The 19,233-nt window shown below is 34.9% G+C and overlaps 2 protein-coding genes across 3 annotated transcripts; one reads left to right on the top strand and one right to left on the bottom strand.

Annotated features, from left to right (window-relative positions):
• Positions 1 to 2,807: 2,807 nt before the first annotated feature.
• On the top strand, positions 2,808 to 5,791 carry LOC18096916 (ATP synthase subunit delta', mitochondrial). The gene is made up of 2 exons (XM_024598237.2): positions 2,808 to 3,380; positions 5,181 to 5,791. Exons 1-2 carry the CDS (start codon positions 3,102 to 3,104, stop codon positions 5,523 to 5,525), a joined length of 624 nt encoding a protein of 207 aa, XP_024454005.1. The 5' UTR covers positions 2,808 to 3,101; the 3' UTR covers positions 5,526 to 5,791.
• Positions 5,792 to 6,610: 819 nt separating this feature from the next.
• LOC7491888 (lon protease homolog 2, peroxisomal) lies at positions 6,611 to 17,322 on the bottom strand. 2 transcript variants are annotated; one of them, XM_024598234.2, is made up of 17 exons: positions 16,978 to 17,322; positions 16,672 to 16,799; positions 16,460 to 16,571; positions 16,191 to 16,360; positions 15,972 to 16,063; positions 15,553 to 15,732; positions 15,364 to 15,447; positions 14,306 to 14,433; positions 13,413 to 13,614; positions 13,115 to 13,321; positions 11,932 to 12,062; positions 11,403 to 11,616; positions 9,951 to 10,253; positions 9,122 to 9,316; positions 8,593 to 8,838; positions 7,614 to 7,715; positions 6,611 to 7,153 (listed from the first exon to the last, which is right to left on the bottom strand). In XM_024598234.2, the coding sequence occupies exons 1-17, from the start codon at positions 17,082 to 17,084 to the stop codon at positions 7,070 to 7,072; spliced, it is 2,685 nt and encodes an 894-aa protein (XP_024454002.1). In that variant the 5' UTR covers positions 17,085 to 17,322; the 3' UTR covers positions 6,611 to 7,069. The 2 variants fall into 2 exon arrangements, with proteins under 2 accessions (XP_024454002.1, XP_024454004.2); XM_024598236.2 differs by lacking the exon at positions 16,978 to 17,322 and having other exon boundaries at positions 16,460 to 16,590.
• Between the last annotated feature and the right edge of the window lie 1,911 nt (positions 17,323 to 19,233).

The following is a 19,233-nucleotide window of genomic DNA, read 5'->3' as shown; positions in this document are numbered from 1 at the left end:
CCCCTTCGATCTCTTTCCAAGCCTTATACAATAGGTTAAGGGGGCTTAATTGCAATTTTTAAGAGTTAATTTGGTCAAATCAGGGGTTTAATTGCATAAATATTAAAATTTGATGGGCAATTAGGGACTTGATTGAAGAAATTCAAAATCAAAGACCAAACTGAAAAAAGCGCTTGAATGTAGGGGCTGAAATTGATCAAATCAGGGGTTAAATTAAAAAAATTAAAAGTTGTTAGTCAATTAAGAGTTAAAATGTACAAACTTAGAACTAATAATCAAAATGAAAAAGACGGTCACCTTAGGGGCTCACAATTGAGTTTGGTAGAGGTGAAATTAAATGAAATTAAAAGTTTGGAAATAATTATGGATTCAATTAAAAGAAATTAAAAGAATAAAGACTCCAACAAAATTTGTGAATCTCAAATTAAAAACCCTAAATGACGCAGACTTAATGAATAGAATACAAGTGACACGTTCAATAGATTGATCTTTATTTTGATAGTTTTGGCTGATTGAGTTAGCAATTTTAAATGAATGAATGAGGAGCTACAGATCTTTAAATTGTGCAAGGTTGGATTCAAATGAAAGGTGTGAAATCTATATACTATCTTCAAGTGTTCTCAAGTTATGATGATATTAGAATTACTTTGATAAGACCTTGGAAGTGAACAACTTAGTCAATCATGACTAAAACACATTTATACAAGAACCGATCTTTGTTTTCGTGTGCCCATACATAAAGACTTCTAAATAGGCTTTTATCACCATAAGATCAAGATGTCAAAAATGAACTTAAGATCTCTTAAAATCCTAGAAAAACTTTATAAATACCCTCTTAAAAAGAGAGCTAGAAAAAAAGAAAAGGGGGAGAAAATATATATATATATATATATATATATATATATATATATATATATATATATATATATATATTCATAAGAAACTTAAGTGTAAAGGTCTAGAAGCCTAACATAAAAGACTTCTTAAACTTTAAAAGTATAGTAGATTGGTGAGAGACAAAATTTTCTAAAGAAAAGCAATGTATAAATTATTTTAGGGATAATTAAAAAAAAGTTTTTTAGTTTACTTATATTTTAACATTACATTTATTCTTTTGAAAATTCCACTTTATACTGTAGAGTTAATTTATACGTTAATAACAATTTACATCCTAAAGCTCGCATTTAAAAAAAGCAAAAAAAATTTAAAGAATTATCATTATATTTTATTTAATGATTAAAGAGTCGCTAAAATATTAATATTACAACTTTTTTATTAAACTAAAAATTTAAAGAATTACCATTGTGACTAGCCTTTTCTTTTTCTTTTTCTTTTTCTTCTTATTTTTCTTTCTTTTCCTTTTCAATCTCTAGCAAACCCACAATAACAAAATTGAAGCCATTATTTTTGGACGTGACTGAGTTATTGGTGGCGCCCTTTCCTACCTTGGCTAGATTTGATTTGCAAGACTGGCAAAGAAGATGAGTTGTTTGGCCACAAAATTTGATCAATTGTTTTTTACAAAATGACTACAAAATAATTAATTTTGGTGTGGTCGCCGTGGGTCATTTGGATTTTTTGAAACTATTAAAAGTTAATAGCAATACTCAATATTTTCAGTTATTGTTTGAAACTATTAAAAGTTAACAGCAAAAATTGGTTTATAAATTCATCTTTGAAATAAATTATTAAGCACAAATTTACAAAAAAGCATAACTAGCCTCTCTAGAGAAAGTAAAGTTCCCACAAATTATAGGTTTAGGATGAAATAAATTTTTTAAGCCCTAGCCTGTATATGAGATAATAAGTTGGTTTTGTTGAGAAAAAAACATGATATTTACAAGAATAAATTTCAATTTAAAGAGAAGAAAGTATGAAAAGTGAGAAAAAAATATAAATCGTATGAAAAGTGAGAAAAAAATATAAATCGTATGACTTAAAGGTAAACAAATTACAAGCCTATATTCTCATTAAATCTTAAACAATTATGTCCAAATGATCATCAGTTCTTTTAAGTTTTACTTCAGCCAAAAAAAAAATATAGTTTACTATGGTACTAAGCTATATTGATTCATAAAAATAAAATAAAAAAAACCAAGAGTTTTGTTGACTATAATTTTAAAGAGAAGAAGTGAGAAAAAAATCCACTAAAAGCTAGTTGTCACCAATTTAAGTTTTACAAACTTCAAGATTATTGGAGACTTGCATGTTCGTTAATTTTAGGGTTCATTGGATCAGTTAAAACAAATCAAACTTAATGAAACTAGAAGAGTTCGCATTAGTTATTGGCCAAATTTACTTGTTGGCAAGAAACTATTGCTAGTTCCCCACAATAAATCATCACGATTTATTATTACACGAACTAGTAAAGTTTCTTGCCAACAAGACTAAGAGAGAACATTATTTGGTTAAGAAAGTAAATAAAAACATGTAAATAAAATAGTAAAAATAAATAAACATATGTTTCATTAAGAAAGCTAAATTGCAAAAGAGTTGAAAAACATGAAATAAATTGCACGCCGAAGAATTATAAAAAAAACGTGTTCTTTAAATACTATTCTTCGGCCCTGGTTCTTGTCTAAAAAATAGGAAAAATAATAGTCAACCTTAAACAAGAAAATCATTCATTAGATCATTCAGCCCATGAAGCGTTCTAAGCCCATTAAGCAATTCCCAAGATTTCGATCATCTTGGTCCTTGATCTCTAATTGTTGTTTTGTAAAAAATATCGGCCTTTATACCAGTTCCAATTATGTTATAAATCCTTTTATCAAGAAAATACAATAATATCGCATATCCTTTTGTTTATCTTGGGTATCGACAAGTTCTTTAAAAAAATAAACTATATAACCGAGAATTTAAGATAAATTAATAAATTATGTTTAAGCCCTTAAGTGTTTATTCAATTCCTCTTCAGTCTCTAGGCTCCTAGAACCTGCACAATAATCCCTATAAGATTCACGCGCGAGGCACGTGAGATAAAATCCACTGGTGGAAAATAACTTACAGCAGTAGGCTAGCAGTTCTACTATTCGGCAATTCCTTCCTCAGAGACACAGGCAGACCTTTATTTCTTCCAAAAGCAGCCGTCAGCAGCAACCATGTTACGCCAAGCATCACGCCTACTGACTCGATCCATCGCCACCACTCAACAACCGATTAGGGTGATGGGGGCTCGACCCATGTCGACGAACTTGCCAGACACACCCGTCCAGGACTCAGCATTTATTGAATCATGGAAAAAAGTGGCACCAAACATTGATCCACCAAAGACTCCATCGGCTTTTATGAAGCCTCGTCCTCCTACTCCATCTACTATTCCTTCTAAGATCACTGTCAATTTTGTTCTTCCATATGCATCAGAGCTCACCTCCAAGGAGGTTTGTTTTCTTCCTTTTAATTTCTTATGTAGGGTTTTGCCTCTCTTTTTTGTGTGTATTAATCCACATGGGTTTTCTTTGGATTTGGAGATTATAGCATTTGATTTGAGTACTTTGTTTATCATTTTTATTTGGGATTTTCTTTTATCGAGCTGAAATTTGTTTCCGTTGTTGTTTCCCTTGGGGATTATTTGATTGGATTTTTTTTTAATTATGCGATCGATCTCAGATATTTGAGCAGTATAAATATTGTAGCTTAACTAAGACCGGATTTTTTTGTTAAGTAAATTAGTTTAAAGTTTGGCGTACCGGATGGTATTCGTTTGCGGGCGGGTATTTTGGCTTCAATTTCTTCTTTTTTTGATGCACACATTGGCTTGCATGTTAGAAGAGTTATAGCGTGAAATCCATGTCTTGCTTTCTTTGGTTAGATGTTGTAAGTTTAGAGGTTTGAGTGGGGGGGGGGGGGGGGGGTTCTGTGTACCATCTTGTATCTTGGTCGCTATATTCCTTTCTGACTTTTATTCTGTTTTTTTTTTCATTTATGTGCCTTGCAGCACCTTCAATTTTCACTTTAATGATCTAAAAGGCTTATGAAATTAGAGTTGTTTGTTTTTGTTCACATTTGGCTTTAGGATCATCTTTTGATCTAGATACGTTGCTGACAATGAGTAAACTGGGATGTCTTTTTCTTCACCCAGCTTTGAGTTTATTTTTATTGTGAAACTGCATATGATGTTGGGTTAGTTTGGGGCGGCATTGATTTGAAATCTTCATGGTTATGCTAATAGAGCAGTCACTGTCCATGTAGCCCCAATTCAATCAATCTGTTATTTAGTTTACTGATATTCTTGATTGAGACAAGTAAAGTATCTTGAGGTTCGTTCTTGACCAGAATTTGGTACCTCTGGTACTAACAGGGGCAGTGTCCAACGTCTCTTAAAACTTCCCAGTGAGTCCAACCTCTTATTTCTTCTCCTTGTCCGACTCCCTTTTCTTCTTCTATTGCATTTTTGTTCTGTCCCTGAATCTCGTCTCTCCAGGTATAGAATGCAAGCTTTGAAATGAACCATTTAGAGTTAAAACAAGTTGTTCCCTTTTCTACCACATGCACTCCAATGTCGACTCCAGTAATTCATGATGAGGTTAATAACAGTAGCATTGGGGATAAAAAGGCGACATGCCTAGTCAAGCGTGGTTTAATACATGACAGTGCATGATCAGTTGTCTATGTTTTTTGTCATGCCCGTCTGCCATTTACCTCTTTAGGCTTTTGTATGTGTCTGAACTCCCTGTGATTCAGTCAGTGACTGCTTGTAATTTTGTGCATGTGCTTTCTAATTTCTCACCCACTGAAGTTGTTCTTACTATTAAGTTAGCCATTCACTTTAAGAAGAGAACGCAGGAGACGAAATAAAAATTTGATCATGCTTCTATGTTAGAGGAGAGCGATTACAGTCAAAAAATTATAATCCAAATAAACCAAAGCCCTTTGATGTGCTTGGTGGAGTGTTTAAGTTGATCTTCTACATTTTCACACCCAGTCATAACCATTTTCTGTGTTTGTTTGAACCTTCTTATAGCATGATGTACTTCCCAGCAATTTGATTTTGGCTGTTGTATGGAAAACAATCAGATGGTACATTGGTGTGCTTGCATCAGCATGTTAAGAGGATTGTTAATCTGCATGCTGTACCCTAGATATGGAATGGAGGGATTCCCAAACGTTTGCAGCTCATGTACAGGCCTTTTTTCAATACATATACATTCGTAATCATCGTGCTTATTGATGTGATGCAGGTTGACATGGTCATTATACCAGCAACAACTGGGCAAATGGGTGTTTTGCCAGGGCATGTACCTACTATTGCGGAACTGAAGCCTGGGGTCTTATCAGTCCATGAAGGAAATGATGTGAAAAAATATTTCCTTAGCAGTGGGTTTGTCTTTGTCCATGCAAACTCGGTTGCTGATATAGTCGTTGTTGAGGCTGTTCCAATTGACCACATTGATCAGAACTTGGTTCAAAAGGGGCTAGCAGATTTCACACAGAAGCTCAGCTCAGCTACAACCGAGTTGGAGAAAGCTGAGGCACAGATTGGTATTGATGTTCACAGTGCTCTCAACTCTGCATTGGTAGGCTGATGGTCATTGTGGTCCTGTCTTCAGTTTTTCTCACAATTCTTCCCTGTCTGTTTGATCTTTGTCTCTGTAACTGATAAGCTCTGCCAAGATATGTTTTTGCTGTGATTTCCAGAGATCTAAATAAAGCCTTATAAACAAGAAGTCCAATGTTTTTTCCCTTCCTTCAAGACACCTCTCTGCTCAGGATGATGTTTCCTTCCAACTGATAAATCTGTTTCTTAAAACACAAATGGAATTGCTCTCTAGTGAATTGAGACTGTTGATTATATAGCCAGACCATTTGAATGACTCTGTTTTGAATTCATTAGCGTCTTGCATGAATCCTGATCGTAAATGGTCATATGACAAAAGCGTATGCATTGAAAATAACACAAATAATTAGAAGATTTGTTCGAGAGTTCTCGTGTTCTCCTTCATTTTGCATGACGTTGCAGGCACTGAGCAGAGCTTCTTCTCTTTTCTGATGTTGGTGATAACATTGAGACCCTCGATTGATAATGCGGTGATATTATAGCACAACGGAAGTCCAGTGTAGAGTCCCAGATTTCTGAGATTGCACCTCCAAAACAAACAATTTTAGTTGAAACCTTTCAGTGCTTGATCAAATCATGCAGCAGATCTACCTTGTGTTATACGTTGATAGATAGAACGGAAAGCAAGTTACCAAGGACTGTCTTGCATCCTCCACATAGAACTACCCAATACAATAATCACCCAAGTATTATTGGATTTTTCCCTAGCAAAGCCTCGAGCCCTGGATTTTAGAACTTTTACCACTCCACTGCATCTCAGCTGAATATTTTCCAAAGTCTATCAAACACAAGCTACCCTTACGCTATTAGTTATTGAAGATAGATGTAGAGGTTCGTTCACGTATAGTCCACGCACCATTAGAAAACGCAGGCCAACCTGCCATGTTTAAAAAATTTAAATTTTTTTTTTTAATTTTTTTTTTAATGTTTTTAGATTATTTTGATATGCTGATATCAAAAATAATTTTAAAAAAATAAAAAAATATATTATATTGATGTATTTTTAAACAAAAAGTACTTTGAACCGCCATTTTAATCTCAAACAGACACTAGTTGACATAATCAGAAACTTTATTAAACCTGTTGGGCAAGCCTCCGAACAAATTTACAACTTACGATCACCATTCCATTTAATTAAATGTCTGGCGTTGCCTAGCTCCATTATATAAATAACTTGTACACAATTTTTATAATCAGACAGAAGAAACATGGAAGGATGCGGAAATAATAGGAAAGCGGTGGCTTACCCGCAATGAATACAGCCACGTGAAAGGGGAAAAAGGACTGGATTCATGAAAACTTTTCTCAAAGATTACAAATGTTAAGGTCCCAGCAATTGAACTTGCCTTTTTCCTTCTTAGAGCACTGACCAGTAAGACTTATAGCACTCCTTTTGATCTCCGATTACGATGGCGGCGGCGGAATAAATATGAACTCTGTCTGCAATTGGATGTGGGACAAGCCAGACGACCACGTCACCAGGGATTGGTTAGATACATGCCTAGGGGGTTGTCATAATTTTGAGTGTTGTCTCCACGGACAACCACCTTCAAATGCTTGCTCCAATACGTCTTCCATTTGCTTAGCTGGTAAAATCTGTCAAGATGAGAGTTCGATGCATACAGGTGAGGCAAGCATCACAACAAATATCCACCATCGACCACCATGCTTAAGTTTCTTACGGTGGGAAAACTTAAATAGATGAGATCTCTTAATGTGAGAGATAAGCACTCGAACATATGATCAGACTCTTCCCAAAGTGCAAATTAGATGAATATGGAAATTCTGGCTATTGACCTGTGCTCATCTCAAAAAGTACATTCAAGAGAAAATTGTTTCCACGCTACCAATGAATTCACAAATGCCAAGCCATCATTTTAAGCAAAAGAATATATCTGCCATCTAAATTCCTTTTAACATGGCCAGGAAAGTGAGGGGTAAATGAACCTAAAAGAGTACAAGAAAGGACACTGCGGTTCCACAGTAGACCAGTAAATCTCTGTTCAACATGGACTGATAAAGCAGACAAACAATATGCTTCAAACAGAAACATTACCTCAAGACTGCCAAGCACTGCTGCCGGTACTTCAACCAAATCCTTCAAATTTCTCTCTGGCAGAATCACTCTCTTGATGCCATAGCGGTGTGCTGCCAATATCTGCAAGAGAACAATTTAAGAAACCGCACCTCTGATATAAGCATGCCACACATGAGAGATGCTGAGCGCCTAAGCAGATGGTGTTCCACACAAACTATGATTATAGTCCATAATTTTTACTACTGATACCGTGTGTCCATTAATCAAATATGCCATAATATGCGAGCTAAAAGCTATCAAATTAAACATGCATACATGACATAACAAGCACAAGATTTCAGTTACATCCCCAGCCAACTACAAAACTTTCCAGTCACCACACTCCATTTTACAATAAGATTTGAATTTCTTAAGAAATGTTATAGAATTTGGCATGAGACTATCAATCAGCATTCCCAGCAGCTTAGCCAGGTAGCTGTCAATGAACACAGAATAAGTTTTGGGTGATCCTAATAATTTGAATGGAACAGACCATTATTTGCCAATTATAGGAAGAAGATCAAGTATAAAACTAAAACCTAAATTAGAAGTCACAATACAATCCAACACAAATACGATATGTATGAAAACACAATAACAGCAAATGTGTTTGCATTTGCAGCAAGAACAGATACGACCACATAAAACTGCAAAAATGTTAACGTTTCCAACAAGCACACAAGTCAAGATGTTTCACATGTCAACAAAAGTATATATAAGGTCTTAATTATAATTCAAAAAGAGCAACCAGTCACGTGGCATGAGAACTCCATTTATTAAGCTTTAAATGGAAAAAAGATGCCATCAAATGTTGTTTGTTGTGGTATATGGAAAAAAATTAAAGAAAGAAACGGTAGTGCTCGAGGTTAAACTAACAGCTCTATCATGCCACACCACATTTAGGATCCTCTTTTTTAATGGATAAAAATAACAAGACCAGCTAATCAAGAGACTATACCTTATCCTTGATACCGCCAACAGGAAGTACAAGGCCCCTCAAAGTCATCTCCCCAGTCATAGCTGTATCTGCTCTTACTCTTTTCTGACTAAACAGTGAAACCAGAGCTGTTACCAATGTCACACCAGCTGAGGGTCCATCCTTCGGTACCGCACCAGCAGGGAAATGTATATGAACATCTCGACCCTTAAGGAAATTGGTTTCATTAGCAGCTGCCAACTTAAGATCAGTTGCCTTCGCTCGTACCTACATCATAGAAGACTCAATAACACAAGTATCTCGAGGAAAAAAAAATTCCATTAATAGAAAACAGGATTTTTTTCTGCATAACATCTCATTTTTATCGTGATTTTATTTCCAATCATGCATTTCAAACAGAGAAAGATGCTACACCCTTGAATGTAGGGCAAATAAGCATTTCATAGGTGATTTAAAAGCAATTTAAAGCTCGGCCTTCATCAATAGTGATGATTATTCATTTCATAATCCTAAAAAGAATGAACTGATGATCGGGAAAATTTTGAATTACCCATGTCAGTGCTATTTGTGCTGATTCTTTAATTACATCACCAAGTTGTCCAGTAAGATGTAATTCACCCTTTCCAGCCGTTGCTGTAGCCTCCACAAACTGAACCTCTCCACCAAAGGCAGTCCAGACAAGCCCAACTGATATCCCTGGGGATGCAACACGCTCTGCAGCTTCTTTGTCATCAAAACGTGGAGGCTGCATCAAAGTAAAAGATCCTCAGAAGTGGTCAAATTACAACAGACCTTACCGCCTGCATTATGTAATTGGGAAAACCATTGTATTTGGTCAATACAAAATTTAGCTTCAGACCACACAATGCATGGGAAGGCATAGCAACAGCAAGGAAATATGAGATCATGCTATAATTCAAAATCTGACACATAATGGAAGGTTGAGCAAGCTGAACTTCCTCAATGCATGACAAAACAAACAACATGATGCCAGCAGTGTAGCTGTCATGCATGACTTTTGGCACATGCCAATTCTATCAAAGTAACTGAAATGCCCAAACCACAATAATACTCAGCATTCTCAATTTGGAAAAAGGAACCACCAAAGCATAACCAAATGTCAATGTATTTTTTAAGATCATCCAAGCGAGCAACCCATGAATAATCAATGTAAAGAACATCTTCACGGTTAGGTTCCAGCAAGAAAAGATTAACACCCTTATGTACAATAGTAAACCAACTGGATCTAATTGCTAAGCAGATGGTTATCACAAAGCTCAAACCCATTAAAATAAACTTGAATAATGCATAAAAGATCAGAAGCATTCAAACATAAATCATCCCGTTGAAAATCAAGAAACAATGAAAAGAATTATTACCCCAAGTACTTTCTCCAGCATAGGCTCATCTACAACCAAAGGTGAGGCGATGCTGAATGTGTTTGATATCTCATGACTGTTTTCATTCATTGGTATAACTTCCATTTCCAGATCAGCTCCCTCAGCGAGTCTGTTATCCAGCAATGGTGAAGCAAGCTGATGCATATCTTTGCTCAACGGGACAGCTTGTTCTTGCTCTGCAACTCTCACAGCTGCAGCACGAGCCAAGGCAGCCAAGTTCCTCTCCAAATTGCGTACACCTGCCTCCCTTGTGTATCTCTGAATGACAAGTTTCACCATACCCTACAATATGTTGGAAAGGCTATCAGGATGTAAATTCATTAACAACTTATGTGCAGATTATTACAGAATATGCAATATCTTGTCCAGAAAATTTCTCACCGAGTCCTATCTTCTTCTTTTTCTCATTTTCTTCATAATTCTAAAGAGGGAAGATATTGAAGGCATGGATTCACATTAGTTTGGGAAGAAGTTATCAGTTGGTCATATGTGAGACCATACAATTTCAAAAGTATTATGTTAGCCAGATGGTGATGTTGAATTCAACTCATCTCCATCCCAAACAAGATGGAGTAACTGCACGGATCCCATCCCACTTTCAGTGAGTTGTCATGATTCTTGTCAAAGAACCATCTCAACCCAATAGCTTAAGCTGTTAGATGAGGTTCCAGGATATGATTTATATTATTCTCTAACACACCCCCTCAAGTGAAAGCCCTTTGGGCTTAAAACTTGCACAGGCCCACATTACCTTGTACTTAATTTTTTATCAAATAAATGGGGATGGTGAGATTCGAACTCGTGACCACTTGGTCATCAAAGCTCTGATACCATGTCAAAGAACCATCTCAACCCAATAGCTTAAGCTGTTAGGTGAGGTTCCAGGATATGATTTATATTATTCTCTAACATAAATCTGTATTTTTCACTTCAAACTTTTGTCCGCCTCTCCTTCTAATCACTCAAATACTTCATTCTTATCACAATTACCATAGCATCCCAGCATTCATAGATCACTATTGGACGAATTACTTCAGCGAAATAAAATGCAACAAGTGGATATAGAACTTAGAAAGATAGAAATGCAATGATTGGATGATATCCTTTGATAGATAATAAATAACCACATCATTCCACGCATTTGATGACTAATGAAGTAACTGGTTGACAACTTTCAACAATAAATATTAATGAAGGAAAAATAGGAGTACTTCCATAGATGACCTTCAAATAAAAAATTGTTCGCTCCAATATGAAATGCTTAACTATTGAATTGTGTGAGAATAAGAAAATAATAAATTCCATCTCACAAACAAGCATTATTCTGCAATTGTGAAGGAAAAAGATGTCCTTGAGCATGAAATTGATAACAATAAATTAAGAAGGTATCCTTGTAAATTATTAACATCGGTCAAGCAATAAATTCACTACCTCTGGAATTTGAAGGAACTCAGAGCTCAGCCCGTGTTGATCCAAAACTCTTGGAATCAAATACTGCATTGCTATTCTAAGCTTTTCTTCAGGTGTGTATCCAGGCAGCTCAATGACTTCCATCCTGTCTAAGAGCGGTGGAGGAATAGGCTGCATCCTATTTGCAGTTGTCACAAAAATCACCTTTGAAAGGTCAAATGGAACATTCAGATAGCTACAGACCTTAAGTTAAGGTAGAACCATTCTGACATACTTATCATTAGAGAGATGTTATTCTACTCAGAGTTTAGATTTAATCGCATCAATCAGATCTAAATTTCAACACCTCCAAATGAACTTCATGCCTTAAAATTTTCTCCTGGTCCTATAAAAAGAAAAATAAATAGAATTTGCATCATTAACATTAGTGATGAAAACTTTAGATTTATATCATATGTATATGGAATTAAACTTTAGGGATGCAAATGCATGCCCAGTGAGACAAAACCAAGATTCAGTGAAAGACATCCTGCAGCCAAAAAAAGGATACTGATCGTTGAATGTGTTATTCTGTTCAGGATCAAGAACCTCCAGCAGAGCTGCAGCTGGATCCCCACGCACATCAGAACCTGTCTTGTCAATCTCATCCAGCAGCATCACAGGATTGCAAACACCCACTCTCTAAAGCCAAAATACCAGAAAAGTAACATAAAATCATTCACTAACTTGGTCACATGATCTTTGTTTGCAAAGAGGAATTTGGCTCATAACTTCAAAATTCAACTCTTGAGCAACAAAAAAATCAATTGCAGGATGGTAAGCAAGTGAATGATCTAATTTACACCCAAGTTCTATGCTACCTCATGTGAGAGATCATGTTCAGAAGGAGATAAAACACTAAAACGGGAACATGAATACAGAAGGTCACAATTATCAACTTGCTGTATTATCCTAACTAAAAATAACTCTAAAGAAAAACTGCAAGAGAGGGGGCAAAGCTCAAATTAAGTAAATCCACATAGTTCCTGGAGTCAGGACACACACTGTACATAAATAGATGCATAATTCCATGGTTAAGCATGAAAATTAATTGAGCCTTCTTCAGTTTAGATCATTTGTCTATTCAAAATCCATCAGCATCACATTCTTGGCACAAATCAGGGAGTATGAACTGGGCCAATGGCTGCGTTACTGATCAAAGCAACCCTGATTTTTTTTCCTTCTACGGATAAATCTATTTGTAAAAATTAAAGATCAGTTGGAAAGTGTGTTTCATTTCCTCTACATGTCATCAATCATTAAAGAAAGGACAATAATCTCCCACTAATCACACCAATCTAAAAGAACGAACTTCAGATTTTTGCATTCCTTGTGACAGAATTTAAGGTGCCCATATGTTGTATGATGAGAGAACTATTTCAATCAAAAAGAACTTTTTGATTGGAATTAAAGCAACTAGGCCTTCTCCTCTAGAACTAAGGCAAATCTTTTATGTGTGAGATTTCAGTCATAAATAGATAGTGATTAATGAAAACTAGTTTGTGTGAGACAGCTATATGGAAATTACTGGGGCATAAAAATCTGATGCCCTAGCATAATAGAAAACTTCCAGCTACCCCACTTGGAAATTATTTTCCTAATGAAAATACATTCTGGAGGCTTGTGTACCAAAAAAGATATTGACACGAGACAGCAAAGATTGGAAAAATATAATCCACCAAAACACGCTGTACCTTTATTCCATCTATAAGACGCCCCGGCATGCTTCCGATGTATGTTCTCCTGTGCCCTCTAATATCAGCCTCATCCTTAATGCCACCAAGGGATATACGAACAAATTTTCTGCCCAAGGCAGCAGCAATAGACGAAGCCAGAGATGTCTTTCCAACACCTGGTGGGCCAACAAAGCACAAAACTGGACCTCTTGCATCTGGTTTAAGCTGCAGTCGAAACAAATAAATCAAGACTAAAATTCAATTGAAATTTAAAATTTTAAAGGCACTCAAGGAAACAACATTTAAATATGTCAACCTTGCGAACAGCTAGATATTCAATAATACGTTGCTTGATTTTGACTAGACCGTAGTGGTCATTATCAAGACGTTCTTTTGCAGCTTTTAGATCCAATTCATGTTCTTCACTCACTGTCTGCCAGGGCAGGTCAGCAAGAAGCTCCAAGTAAACGCGTGAACTATTATATCCAGGTTGCTGAGGTTGCATCTTCTTAAGCCTCCTGAAACAGAGAAAAAAAAGCGTAAATATAGAAGAGGATGAACAGAAAATTCAAGACTCCAGAATACAAAATCCAGGTCTTGCATTAGAACACTTCTGAGCAGGAAAGACTCTAATTCAAATGAAGTCTAAATCTTTCCAGAGGAAATGCATGTAAAACACAGGAACCACAAAATTTTATGATTGCAAGTATCGTATTGAAAATAAATCTAATTAGGATAAGGACCTCTTTCAGCACTATGATATTCCATTGAGATGTTAGAAATACCAATGGGTCAGCAAGAATGATCCACCTAGCCTCTATGTATGGGTAACACTAAAGCTTCGGTAGTCCAACCAGCATCAAAAAACATTGATTCAGAGTATAGCTTGGTGTCAGGGTTTGCACAATCGTTACCACACTAAATGTATTGGAATGTCTGTAGATGTTTTCTCAGATGTACATGTTGACATTTAAGTTTTCTAACACAATCAAGTCTTCATAAAAGTTGTCTTGGACTTTAGAGATTTCTAAACGAGTCATCTACATATGAAATTGATAACATTTCTCCACACAAACTTTCCAAAGTAATGATATTTTAACACTGCATCAACATGTGGTTTTAGTAAAATCCTTGGCTAGATAAGAATCAACTACTTTTATTGCCACATTAAATCCAGCAATCAAAAGATTGTGATCCAGAAACACATACCTCAACTCCCTTTGGGCATGCTTCCAGATATTTGAAGGCATTCCTGCACTTTGCATCTTCCTTTCTAGGGCAGCTACATCATCCTCATCATCATCGTTGTCACCAAGCTCCTCTTTTATAGCCCTCATCTAGAACATATATCAAATGGATTAGCTCAAACATTATAACAATTATAGTATCTAGCTGAGATTTAAAAAAGAATGTTCTACAAGCAAATAATTTACTGAATAGCTGCAGCCATACACTTTTTTAAAAAAAAAAAAAAAAACAGCAGAAAAGAAGAAGCAAACTAAGGCCTAACAGAAACAGCCCCAACCAAGTCACCAAGGAGGCGATTATGCAGACCAGGAGGATAGGTCATCCACTGAGTCTCCAAAGCAGCCTGGTGAGAACCCATCTTAGCAAGGAAATCAGCCACACACTTCTAAATATTAAGCATGAGACACAGCCTGATAGCACTTCGCATCTTTGTCTATAACCATTGGTCCATTACATACAGAACTAACATGAAAAGTTCCACATCAGCTACACCAGTCGATGTCAATTTAATACCCAAAAGAGACCCTTCCATTAAGGAGCCTTTCAGGCCCCTTCAATCACAAAATAACTTTGGGGAATCTTGCAAATGTAAAAACTACATTATCATAACACTCTCTCCAAATACAGCTATAAAATGCTACATTGAATAATGAACTTAAAAGATGAAAATATAGTGTAGTTAACACAGTAGAACAACTAAACTTCCACTTTTATCTTTATTTAAAAAAAAAACACTTCAAATTAAATCCAAATGACAGGACTTGTAGATTTCCTGAACCTCCATCCCCCACAGGAAAAAACAATGCTTATCACTGATAGTAGCATGAATCCTCCTAAGAAGCTCTGCTAATTGGTTAAAACATAGCTTGCATCTACAATAGCTTACATCTAACAACATTTAAATTGCACGATTGAAACCAGAAAACAAGGCTCTCATTTCCATAGTAGATGCTTCAAATATGCTACAGTACCTGCATATTGTACCCTGCATATTGTACTCCCTAAGAAGAAAAGCTAACCTGCTGACGCAGAAGGAACTCTTTCTGTGATTTTGACAATTGTCCTTCAACCTTTTGCGTGATCTTCTCTGCCACACGTATTGACTGTCACAAATAAACATTAAAACATGACTTTTTGAAGGCTGGAGGGATAATCAAGAACACTTCATGTAAAAGCATTAGATGTTTATCAGAGGATGAACTGATTACCTGTAAATGTCGATCAACCAGCTCAGTAGCTTTTGACAGTCTTACTTTTAGATCAACTGAATCCAGCATAGATAGCTGCTCTTCAAAACTTATCTCGAAGCTAGCAACAAATATATCTGCTAATTTGTGAACAGGAACTGTCTCCAGAAGGACTTTTGTCCTCCCACCAGTTTTTTGTTTCTAAAAGCAGAAAATGAAACAACAATCAGTGACAGAATGACAATACAAACATGAAAAACAATATGAAGGAGCTAAATCTTTTCAAGTAATAAAAGAATCAACGCTCTTGAACGAGACACATTCAATTTACTGATTAATTTGCCAACGATCATATCTTACCATGACAAGGTTCACATATCAACAGGGGGGTGCATTGCATTTCATAATTTAATCCCCAAATATCACAACAGAAAAATTACCTGCTCAAGAACAGAAATCAGCTCCATTGCAGTTGCTTTGAACTGGCGAGACAGTGCTATAAAATCAGGATCTTGGTCCACTTGCTCCAGCTCTAATAAAATATCAAGAGAGAGGAAATAATTCAGCACACTGATCAACGACACAATATAGAACACATTAGTGCTATATGACTCAGTATCAATGCATGCGGAAAGCATGGAAATTAATTCAAAACATACCAGCATTTGTCATTTCAAGTGGAGATATCCGTGCAGTATAATAAGTCCCTCTCGTAATAAGTTCATTGAGGTTGAATCTGCACAAGCCTTCAAGAACAACTATGTACGTCACCCTCCCACTAGGTTTCTCCACTCCTCTAGAAAGATGCAAAGCACGAGCCGCCACTCCCCTAAAAGGAACTCACCAACCATTGTCGCTACTTTTACTTCAACTTAAAATTTAAAAACAGCAAAAACAATGAACTTGAATTTGGAATTAAAGTATAAACCTATTATGCCAGTGAAAAACTTCCTGTTGGTGTTTCCCATCAAGCTTGACATTATCCGACGAGGTACTGGCTTGAGTTTTCGAGCTTCTCTCGCTGGAATCACTACCAACACCTAAACAAATCATATTTCCCTTCAATTTATATATAACAAAAAATAAGTCAAACGCTACCAAAAAGAGAGATTAAAAAACCAAAAGGATCACGAGTTTTGCCTTGGGATAACGTTGGGCCTACAGATGCTGTCTCCGACGAGGAAGCAGCAGCAGCATCCCTGACTGGCAAAATACCAATCAACCCCTTCTCTTCTCTCTGCCAAAGCTCTTGCTCTACCAATTTCACACTAGAATTCATCGAAAACAATCCATTTATAAAAATATAAATAAATAATCACGCAATTCATCATGAAGAAAAATCGAATAATTTATAAAATTCCGAATATATAGAATCTTGAATCCATAAGTGTAATTCTAAATTAAAGAGAGAGAGAGAGAGAGAATCAAATAAAAGAAAATGAGTACCTGCTGGGAGAAGTACAGCGAATGCGAATTATGGCGCCAGGTAAAAGAACCTTGTTTCTAAACGGAAGGATCGCTAACCGACTTGGTAACTCCACCGATTCAGCCATTTTTTTTCGTAGCTCAAATTACAGAAGAGAAAGGAAGAGAGAGAGGGGACAATAATCGGGACAATAATCAGTTTTCAAGGGAGAGGATTTTTGTTTATAAAGAGATAGTTTCGTTAAAATAGAGAAAGAAGGACGAGACAGATAATATATTAGCAAGTAAGAATCATAGAAATAGGGCGGGCAGGCGGGCGTGGGAGTTTGGTGAGAGATGGTGATCAGTCAAGAGGTCAACTAATGAAAATATCCACGCCCCTTTCTCTTCTCAATCTCGTTTTTGCTATCTGCACGTAAAAGCTACCATGTGAATTTTGTTGTGGATTTACTTTTACTTTTAATTTATTTGTTTATTTATTTTCTCACAATTTTATGTAACATTTTTATTTTGGGTATATATCTATTTATTATTCAGATGTGTAAGATGCCTCCTAACATGGAACGTTCCGATTACTGTTTTATGCTAATTCTAGCTTTATCATGGAAATATATTTGAAATTGTATTTTAAAAAAAATTAAATTTCATATTTGAAATTAATTTTTTTATGTTTTTATATTGTTTTGATGTTAAAAATAATTTATAAAAAATAAATAAATATATATATATATTATTTTAATGTATTTCTGAGAAAAAATATTTTGAAAAATAATTATTGTCACACTTTCAAACTCTTTTTTTGTTTGAAACGTATACGTGTTTTAATTCAATTTCTAATATAAGAGATATTATTTATGTTTTATAAAATAATTAAAAAATATATATATATAAAATGATAAAGTAAAAAAATGTTAATATTAATTAAATACCAAAATAAAATCTTAATTTTTATAGTTAAAGGAAAATTTTGATGCACATACAAATATTTATTTTATATGTTTTCATTTATTTTAAGGAAAATTGTCTTAATTAATCTATGATTCGGTTATCTTTTAACTTTGCCTTTATTCTTTTATAAATTACAATGCAATATTTTAGATCAATGCAATATTTTAATTTGAATTAAAAATAAATCTATCCTCGTATATAATAATATAACATAAAAAACCACATATGACATATTATTTTAACACAATTTCTCTCTTTTCGGATACTTTTTAACCAAAATTAAAATCGAATATAGTTTAACCTAAATCAAAATCATGTAAGAGCATTTAAAGATGTTTTGTAACAACCACAAATGACATTAGTTTAATAAAATTTCTCTCTTTGTACATAATTTATCTCTCTTCCCGAACACAATTTAACAAAAATCAAAATCTAATATAGTTTAACCTAAATCATGACCATGTACAGAGATCCAAGGATCTAAGTGGTGTTTTGGTAGAGAGGGAGAGCTTAGGCTTCGACTCAATAAATTTCCAGCAAATGTCCGATATTTATTTTGAAGAAAAAACATATCATGAATTTTTGAAATTTCCAAAAAAATTCATACTTGGGTATTTTACTCTTGGAATAGATGATCCAAAAGGTAACCAAGTTAATCTGCAATTTAAAGTATTGCAGGATCTTAAGATCTCATTTCGCTGCTTGAAACTGTTCAAGTTGACTGCCCATGAGTAGTTACTATTGAGATGCAACAAGCACGGCCTCGAAACGGAATCCTTTTTTCACCGGAATGCAAACGATGAACATGAAGTGAGTGTTTTATCAATATTGAAGTAGCAATGAGGTGGACAAATCATGACCAAAAAAAGCATGTTTGAAATTGTAATATTGATCACGGTTTAAAGTAATTTTTATTTAAAAATATTTTAAAATTATATTTTTTATTTTTAAAAAATTATTTTTTAAATCAGCACAGCACATAAAAAAAAGATGTAAAAACATTAAAAAAAATTAATAAAAAAATATATATTTTTTGAATTTTGAAAAAACACGGTTTCAACCGTGTTTTCAAACAACTGTGGTTGTCCAATTAACTTATATATATTTGGACTAATCTTTTAAGACTCTAAAATTAATAATTAAATAAAATTCTATTGATCCTGATAATTCTATATCAATTGATTGATTTATGGATAGTAAACCCAGATATTATCTTTCCTGTGTTGCTTTTCCATGTCATGGATTTGTAGTTGGTGAAGGGATGTCAGTTCAGCTTTGATGGGTATCTTACCAATAACCCAACCACGCGTCCTGGGATTGATTTGCAAG

This window comes from Populus trichocarpa, chromosome 3, assembly GCF_000002775.5.
Source record: "Populus trichocarpa isolate Nisqually-1 chromosome 3, P.trichocarpa_v4.1, whole genome shotgun sequence".
Lineage (NCBI taxonomy): Eukaryota > Viridiplantae > Streptophyta > Magnoliopsida > Malpighiales > Salicaceae > Populus > Populus trichocarpa.
Note: the sequence above shows the minus strand (reverse complement) of the source record. Positions and strands in the feature narration are given on the sequence as shown.